Source organism: Topomyia yanbarensis, chromosome 2 (assembly GCF_030247195.1).
Source record: "Topomyia yanbarensis strain Yona2022 chromosome 2, ASM3024719v1, whole genome shotgun sequence".
NCBI classification, from domain to species: Eukaryota; Metazoa; Arthropoda; class Insecta; order Diptera; family Culicidae; genus Topomyia; species Topomyia yanbarensis.
The window spans coordinates 7,367,235-7,377,218 of NC_080671.1; the positions used below are offsets into that span (position 1 = coordinate 7,367,235).

Sequence of the window (9,984 nt, forward strand, 5' to 3'; positions counted from 1 at the left end):
GTTAGAATCGAGATTTGCTGCGTGATCGTACGTATCACCCTGTAATTCAGGAACCAGAACTCGGATCCACACAAAGTTCAACAGCAGCTGATGGACCTTCCATTTAAAATCAAGTTTGTCAAAATCGGTTCAGAAAATTCCGAGAAACCGATGTGGACAAATCAACAAATTTTGTTTTGTAACCATACTCTTCAACTCGTAATCCGGAACAAGATGTCGGTTGAAAATGAAATTCAATAGCAACCTATGAGAATAGTATACCTTTCATTTGAATCTTAGTTTCTAAAAATCGGTTCAACCATCTCCGAGAAACCGATGTGGACATTTTGTTAACAAATCCGCACATACACACACATACATACATACATACATACATACATACATACATACATACATACATACATACATACATACATACATACATACATACATACATACATACATACATACATACATACATACATACATACATACATACATACATACATACATACATACATACATACATACATACATACATACATACATACATACATACATACATACATACATACATACATACATACATACATACATACATACATACATACATACATACATACATACATACATACATACATACATACATACATACATACACACAGATATTTTGCGATCTCGGCGAACTGAGTCGAATGTTATATGAGACTCGGCCCTCCGGGCCTCGGTTAGAAAATCGGTTTTTGAAGCAATTGCATAACCTTTCTATATGAGAAAGGCAAAAGAATAATATTTAATTAGCTTAATAAGCATGAGTTCAATGTTATCTTCATGTGATTATAATTTGGAAAGGTTGGTGGAATGGGTTTGAACGTGTAGGGAATGGGGGGTTAGTAGAGTGGGAGTGGAGGATGCGTCAGAAATCCTTCATCTTATTTCGGTATACGGGATGGATGAAGGAAATGCGGGCGTGAGGGTGGTCCAAAGGGAGGGGAGTGATGAAGGAGGGAGGTGTAAGGGCAAGACGGGGGGGGGGCGGCGACGCAATACTCAACTGCATATTTTGCCTTCCATTTGAGACTTGGTTTGAGAAAATCGGTTCAGTCATCACCGAAGAACCGATTTGACTTTAATTGTGGAATATGCCCGGAATTCCGGACTTCCGAAATCGTCGATAGTGGACAATATATTCAAGGAATGTTTGATTGGCAATCAGTGATCTAGATCTGCGGTTAGAAGTAATTTGGTGACCATTTCAATAGTTTTTAGCCTCTGAGGTATTACGATTGTACCGATTTATATGTGAAATTCCAGTGTAACCTTACTAACCCCCCTGTAACTCCGAAACCAAGAGTCAGAACCGAATAAAATTCAGCAGCAGTCAATGGCATTACTGTATCTTTCATTTGAAATCAAGTTTGTAAAAATCGGTAGAGAATTCGTTGGGGAATGGGTGTGATATTAGCTTAGGAACTTGGCGGGTTCCCCTGGGGCGTCATGAACCGTCATAGGTGGCCAATGTGGTCAAAGCTGCTTTGATTGATCATTAGTGATCCAGACCCGCAAACTAGAGTAATGTTACATCAATTTTAATATGTTTTACATCATTTGAACATCATGGTGGTACCAGTTTATATGGGAATTTGCTGTGTGACCGCACTCTTCAACCCGTAACTCCGGAACCGGAAGTCGGATCAACTAAAAATTCAATAGCAGCTTATGGGAGCGTTATACCTTTCAGATGAAACTAAGTTTGTGAAAATCGGTTCAGCCATCTCTGAGAAAATTGTGTGAGTTTAAATGACACACACACACACATACACACACACATACACACACACATACATACACACACACAGACATTTGCCGATCTCGACGAACTGAATCGAATGGTGTATGACACTCGGCCCTCCGGGCCTCGGTTAAAAAGTCGATTTTTACAGTGATTGCATAGCCTTTCTTTATATGAGAAAGGCAAAAAGGAAACTTTCATGTAGGAAATTTATTGAATTGGCCTAAGATGGAGCTGTCGAATTGCACAAAAAGTTTTTTATGTTGCAAGCGATCTGTAGATGTGTTAAATTAGGTATTTTTTTTAATTAAATCTAGAACCGTCTACCGACAAATCTACATTTACGACTACCTCCAAAAGTGACTTCTTGAGGTCTCATGAAGACCTGACACTAGGTTTATGATACTTTAGCTTTCCTAAACAGTGATAAAAATCTCAACATTCCAGAACTTCACTTTGTCAGAAAGTGTAGGGCCATCGGAAGCTAAAACTTCGTAAAATCGCACTCCTGGTCCGTTCTTCAAAATCATCCAGTGCAGTACTCTACGTCACTCGTTCGAATTTGCACCGCTCATATGGTAGTCGGTATTTGCTAGTATTGCTGTTCTCCCATCCATTCTTCTTCTGGATCACCGAGGGATCCCCTGTCGTAGTGTTTATTATATTTGTTAAGCATAATAAACAAGTCGTTTGCAATTGGTATTTAACCCAATTATGGGAACGTGTCTAATAGGGAGAGTGGAGATACCAACTTACATTTCGCAGTGTATTTTTTCACATTCATTTGGGATATCTTTTATATATTTGTACGCTTTCTTTGTACTGCAAACTTTGAAAATGATTATTGAAGTGTCAATAAGAAGCATTACTACCGATGGCCGACTGTTCGGAGTTCAAATTGTTCGTTTCGAATTTCGGAAATTGATCACGAGCGACTTCGTACATATTGCTAAGATATTATATATTAATTATATTGTTTATAGATGAATAGACCTCTATCATATTCCACACGGCTTTATCCTTTCATTACGCACCACGGAAGAATAATTTTTAAAATGCCTATTTGAATGGATTCATATTTCTACTGGAGGTCGCACACCTGAAAACTTTGATCTAAAATGAAAAAACAAAATGCGTGGGTACTTAGCTAAATCACAACATCTACCAAGATATATCCTGATTCCTCTCCCTACCTACTAACACCTGTGACACTTGTAGATGATGCAGAGAATTCCTCGGTCATTATAGTCACAAGTGTTGAACTAATATTCCTTCCCATCCCAAAATTGACCTGCATGGGCGTGACCATCTACGTAATTGATCATACTATAATCTTAGTCTCTTTAGGTTGCATGTTAAGTATGATGTATTACTCCCAAGTATCATACAATTGGTTCAATATGCAATTTCAACAGGCTTTGATCCATCACGGGAAACTCACGGGCGGTCAACTAAGCTAAGCTAAACTCACTTTCGTAATAGCTTGGTTCTTCCTATAACCTTTCTACATTGGAGAGGCAAAAGGATGATTAGCTTCGCCATTAATTTTCAGCGTACCGAGCAATTATAGAGCTAGCGTTACAAAGTTACTAACACTCAGAAGAATTTAGGGGTGGGATTGAGAAGACTGGCTTATGAATCAGCACCTTACCCTCTGTACCAGAGTGTAAAATAGAGTTGAATTTGAATCTGAATTTGAACAATTTTGATTCAATGTAGTACTTTGTTCTTGTTTCGGTGAATGAGGTACTTTGCGGATTTTTAAAATTTTCAATGAAATTAGTAGCATATTCCTTACGTGATGAAACTGGATCCTGAATGGACATTTTCTATTATCCAAAATCAACTTCTACTATGACACCAACTCTCTGTGTCTATTTATTCGAAAAATGTATTCTATGTAGCACTGTTAGACAGACCAACGGTTAAAGCTCTTTTACAAAATGCGTTATTATCTACTATGATTCTAACTGGAAAGATTCAGAGTTGTCCGATAGTTCTGCCAAACCAAGGTTTTTTTGCAACGAATCATCCGGGACTTGTTCTTTACTTGGTTAAAATTTTGTTAGATATGCTGAAGATCGACAGTGTTTTCCTGATTTTGTGAACTTTCCATTTTATTAATCAGAATTTTCCGGCTGGTCGATAAGAACGGATCATTATTGTACCTATTTCCTTTTCAATTTATTGTTAATTAAACTTTTTTCTGCGTCTCATCGTGATTTTAAGCAATCATTTCAAAGTATCTCGGAACCCGAATTTGCTTGTGGATCTGAATTTTTTTCTATAGGAAATTCCTTGAACGTTGAGTTCGCGCACACCACGGAAATTATAATTTCTGGAAGTTACCAGATTCCAGAACCAGTACCAAATAAGCAATACTTTCTTTTACGAATTCAAAGTCAAAGTTATAAGCAATGAAAACCAGATCGTGAACCATGGTTTTAGTGATATAAATTTGTAAAGTAGAGGTTTGTATGGGTTTCCGGTGACCACAAATGTTCATTCCGTTTTGTTCACAAGTTTTGGGAAATTGGATAGATGGTTCATTTCAAATCTCATGTATCATAAATGGATCAGGTTTAATTTTTTGGCGCTTTTCCTCCTTTTTCGTTGGGATTCTAAGTGATCTAGAGACCAAATTAATTGTTTTGATCGAAGAACCACTTGTACCCAGTCTCATAACAGTATTACAAAATGTAGTATTTTTTCGCGCGAACAAAATCAATTCGAGCATAACGTTTTTTTAGCCGCGATTTGGCTCACTGTGCATGGGCCTGTTCCTATACAGATCTCTAAACTGACGCCACACCTGTTGTTTTTATTTATTATAATAATAATTATTAGTTTTGGATAGCGAAATGTTTCCTTGTACGTGGTGATTGCTTAAAATCGCTGTATCTTTTATTTTATGAATTTTAAGTCGGTCGGCCACAAGTTGGGCGTTGAGGAATTAAATTTCGTGGCGAATAATTCTTACGGTTTGGAATCGGATAAAGGACCACGCAAGCTTTGCATGATCACCTGTCTTGTATATAGTGGAATAATTTTAGGGGAACTGTGATCAACCTTTCGATTGTACATATATCTCGAAACACCTGTAGATAATTTTCAGCCAAACTAGTTTATTTACAGATTCCAAATTGCATCTCGAATAAATTTGTCGCATTTTTTTTTTGAGCGAAAATTTACAGAGTACCTGGAGCCGGGGCCAGATTGAGCGACTGCTGGGAGATTTCATGTCCAGGGAGGGGCGCATCGTGAACGGCTCCTCGGTTGGCGGCCAGATAGCGGGCTTCCTTCTGGGCCACAACGGCCACAGCAGGCTGATAGTAGGCAGCAGTTGGGTAAGCGTGGGCAGCATAGCTCAGCGCAGCCGGGGCAGCAGCATATCCCCAGGGTGCGGCGATGTAACGAGCGTACGAGTTATCCTGAACCACGGTGGTATGTGGCAGGGAGTACGCCAGCGGAGCATAGCTGTACAGGGATCCTTCAGCAACGGCGAGGGCCAGGGCCATCATGACTACAGCTGCGATGCACTGTTGAAATTATACAGGAAATAAATCAATAAAATTATTATGCAGACAAAAATAATCGAATCGCAAATTCACCTTCATGATTGTTGTTCTAAGGATTCCGGCGAGGAGTTGGTTGCTTGAATTGCTTTAGACTGCGTTGGCTGTCGAACTGTACCTGCAGAAGTAACCACCCATCGTTTATATAGCGAAAACGATTCTTAACAGATCACAAAGGAACCGGGCATATCGATTCTTCAGCGAACGACCTTCACAAGCATTACGCACGTACCTTGGTTTGGGGTCCAAGCGAAAGGCGACTTCGTCACGGGCACGCGTGTGTCGCATTGCGGATGCATGTGCCGATTGGAACCAGCGCGATATCCTGCTACTGTGTGCTGCTGGGCGGGGCCAAAAATACTCGATCGTCCGTACGTTGTCAATTTTGGAATCGCCCAAGCAAAACTGGTATCGATTGTTAGCTTCGGGACGCCATACAGAAGAAGTAAATGGTAAACTAGAGTGTCTGCATGATGGGAACGGAACTATATCTGCTGAAAAGTAGACTTGTAACTGATGGAATAAAAATTAAACAATGCAGAAGGTAAGTTGATGTCGTTGAACTCGTTCATTTATATTGAGAAGTAAATGACAAGACTTTTCAAGTTAGGCTTTCTTTTAGGACTTATTTCAAATTGTACATACTACCCATGATCCCGAAAACGGGACAAATGTTTTCTATGGTATTTCCTATCTATATGGGACTGATTTTCGATCATGGGCAGCATACTATTTACTTAGCCTTATACTTATTTTTGCAGTCTTAGGAAATTTGCTAAAATCAGGTAACAAAGATTATTTACCTAATTTAAATAATTTCCCATGTAGCAACTGAAATATGCGAAAAAATTAAAATAATTGAAAAAATACTCTTTAAGGTGCATTATGCTATATTTCTCCTCAGTGGGGAACCATTTAGGTAAAATACTATTTTTTCTTTACTAGGGAAAAAATTGTTTAAAACTATCTTTGAGCGTCAAGAGCACAAAATTTGCATTTCGACTTCGTCTTTTCAGAATCCGACACTAACTTAGGGACCATTCATAAATTACGTGGCGCTTTTAGGAAGGCGGGGGGATACGACAAATTGTGACATGTTGTGATATAGGGGGGAGGGGGAGTTAGCTGGATCGTTACGTAACATGTTTTCATCGAAGAAATTTTTTTTCTAGGAATTTGTTACGTAATAAGGGAGAGAGAATAGAGAAATTTGTTACATGGGGGAGGGGGGAGTCAATTTTGGGCAATTTTTGCGTTACGTAATTTAAGAGTGGTCCCTTAGTGACATGACTACGCTAGCGCCGGATTGACGCTAGCTCCAAAAATCGGAGACACAATTTGTGTTTCTGAGCAAACCCCTAGTCCAACGTGATGTCCCGTAAGAAAAGGAGCTCATTTTAAGCTGATGAGAACTTATTTGTGGAAGATTCCAAGAAGCTAGGAGAATGTCTAAAATGTTTTGAAAAAACTAATTTTAAGGATTCTGCCATATAATATGTTCCACAACTTTCAAACTATTAAAGATAGATATATGGTCTATTCAACAATTTCTTTTGTAGTAACATTTGCTACAATTTTGCCGAAGACCCAAAACCTCTATCTTAATTAGTTCAGAAAATAAATTTCGCAAATCACTTATAAAAAACATGTCCCCAAGCAGGAATCGAACCTGCGATCTCCTAGTCTCTAGTTGGGTGCGTTAACTACTCCGCCATCGAGGAACTGTGATGATGCCATCACATGTTCCCAACAGTTTCGTGATCACCGCCGCAGTCTCCAATATCTCCTAATTGACCCATCGACCCTCAATGTCTCCTATAAGCAGGTCGTCACCTCTCCCTCTCATCGATCGGTCCAAATCTCTCGTTATCTTTTTTTAGGTCCAATGAACTGCGCTGAAGGCTTGAGATATTTATTATCACTGTTTGCCCCCTTTCCTAACTCAGTCGCCGCCAGACTTTTTGCAGTTTCAAGCTCTTTCAAGATTAAGAGATTTTTTTTCGAGATTACATCAAATCTCGACGTTTCATGCATTTTAAATACATTAGGCATCAAAAATACAAATTCGATTTTGAAATTTTCCTTTACTCCCCCCTTTGAGCATTTTCCAGTTCCTGCTTTAATGGAATCAAGAACCGTCGTAGGTGGCGTCAAAGTCATTATTGATCTAGATTGGCCAATTAAAGTAATTTTACACCTATTTTAATAAATTTTGCATCATTTTGATATCATGGTGGTACTGCGACTAAAGGTCAGACGAAACAAATACCCAGCGCGAACAACCGTGGACGGTCTCTAACTCCTTGCTAGGCAAATATTGCTTTTTCGAATATACGCGACATTATAAACGCAAGTGAAAACTTGATGAAAGCTGAAAAACGCGATTATTGGCACCGGTTAGTCGACGGATTAACGAAAAAACAATGTTACGATTGGTGGCTTGGTCCTACGTTGTATATTCGATTCAATTTTTGATTGGAATAAACGGAACTTTTACAGCAGCATTCCATGAAAATCTACATTCCAACAATAGACGTTTCGCGATGAAATGATAATACTGTGTATAAATGTAAAAGAACACTTTGGTATTAGAAGGTGATATCTATGCACGATCGCGTAGTTTCAACGAGTTTTTCAGTATTCTTTGTCAGAGCATGGGCCAAAACTGGCACATTTCGTGAATAATGGAAGGTTAGGAACCTCAAATGAATCAACAATCAATGGGATGGATGAAATTCGTGACTTCATTCGGGTAATATCTCGAGTCATGTTTAATCATTATACGTTGAATGTGCATTTCCGGCGTATTGGGTTCGTGGAGAGCGGTCTCTGCTCTTGTGGTGACGGTTATCGCGACATTAACCATGTTGTCTGGTCGTGCGCCTAGTGTTCTGGCGGCAGATCTCCGTTAAACGCATTCCTTTGGCCTCGTTCCTGTCCGAGATGTTCTGGCTATCCTCGATCTCCCCTATATGTTTTTCATATACATATACCTGTACATATTTTTAAAGACGATGAATTTCCAAATTTGGATGAGTCTTCTCTTTTAGTTGATATACTACCAGTTATCTGGAAATTTGTTCCAAAAAGAGTTCCCAGCAGAACCACGGTCTCATTCGGCGATTCGATTCATGATATCCTGGTAGTGATCTTCCGTTTGCCAACAAACTGCAAATTTAATTTCTTCTTTTCCTTTTCATTGTTGTTCTTCCTCGCTTCTCTTTCCCTGATACGGTCTCTGCTACTCTGATGTTCGAATCAATCCCTCTTGTGTATGTTTCTTTGCCTTCCTAATAAAAAGCCTAATAGTGTTACTCTTTGTTTCAATTGTTAATCAAATAAAGGTTCTTGTTAAAACATTACAGTCTTTAAAAATAATTCTATTTGTATCCTTTAGTCTTAATAAAACTTCATTAACATGTTTTGTATGTCGAATTCCTTGTTTTAAGATGTAGACGTGTCAAAAGTCCCCTTAGCAATAATATAAAAATTAGTTTCAAATTCCAAGCAAATCCTAATTATTATCCCATATTCTCAAGTAATTTAAATTACAAAGAAAAGATATTTGTACGTGGTTAATCTCAGGTTTCGGTTTGTTCAAAACTTTCGAGTGGGTAATTCCCCCTCGCTTATTCTCAAGTGAGTAGTACTACCCATACTAGCCACGTGATCCGCCGGATCTGTTTGAGTCGATCGTTCCGGTAGTATTTGTTTTGAGCCTCAGCTCCTTGTTCGCTCATGAAACCTGTTGGCAATGGCAGGGTTCCCGATCAGAAACACATAACAAAAAATGCACGCCATCAAATCCATCAGTTGTAGTAGCAGAAACAGACGAAAAAGTTTCTCTACTAACACTGATAATATGGCATCAAATGCTCCGAAATGTCATTCTTTTGGGCTACGATAGACCAGATTAGCTTCTAGCTTTCGATGTTTAGCTTTTGAGTCAGTCGATATTTTTATAGTGTAGTAGTGACATCGAAAAATTTTCCCCATGGTACCACGGTTTTTATTTTTTTATTTACATACAAGTGGATACACATGAAGCAAACCGATCAGAAACCGAAAAGTCGGACAGCGACAACTTAACAAAAAACGAAAGACAGTAGTAAGTTTTTGTTCACAATGCTAACCGTCACTAGCAGTACATTATTGTTGTTACTAACTAACGATATCCCCATTAAATTAACAGTTTCCCTTAAAAAAGGCTAACACCAAAGGCCGAAACGTCGGGCAGTAAAAAAAAAACATTCGTTTTGCTTTTTGTTGGCTGAGACAGCTGTACATAACAAAAAACTTTCAACACTTTATCTCGCATTGCTACTTCTTACAATTTTATGTTATTTGAACTACTACCGAGACCAAATTTGTAGCACAATATGTAACGAAAATTGAATTCTGTTATAATCTTGTCATTTCATTCTGATCGGGTTGACATACAATAATACTTTCTCCTGAGCTTTGAAGTTTGCCCTATCTAAATTATTGAATGTAGGTATTGCCAAGCAGATTGGGCACGTTCGAGATCATTTAGTATTTGTTTTAGTAATCAACACCCTTCCATCAATTAATGTTTCATAAAACTCACATTTTATAGTAAGTTCATAGTCGTTTTGTGTGAAAATGAAGGCTTCTAGT

At 38.5% G+C, this 9,984-nt stretch overlaps 1 protein-coding gene across 1 annotated transcript; it reads right to left on the reverse strand.

Moving 5' to 3' along the window:
• Positions 1–4,876: 4,876 nt before the first annotated feature.
• On the reverse strand, positions 4,877–5,464 carry LOC131685909 (adult cuticle protein 1-like). The gene is made up of 2 exons (XM_058969931.1): positions 5,383–5,464; positions 4,877–5,310 (listed from the first exon to the last, which is right to left on the reverse strand). The coding sequence occupies exons 1-2, from the start codon at positions 5,386–5,388 to the stop codon at positions 4,960–4,962; spliced, it is 357 nt and encodes a 118-aa protein (XP_058825914.1). The 5' UTR covers positions 5,389–5,464; the 3' UTR covers positions 4,877–4,959.
• Positions 5,465–9,984: the final 4,520 nt, after the last annotated feature.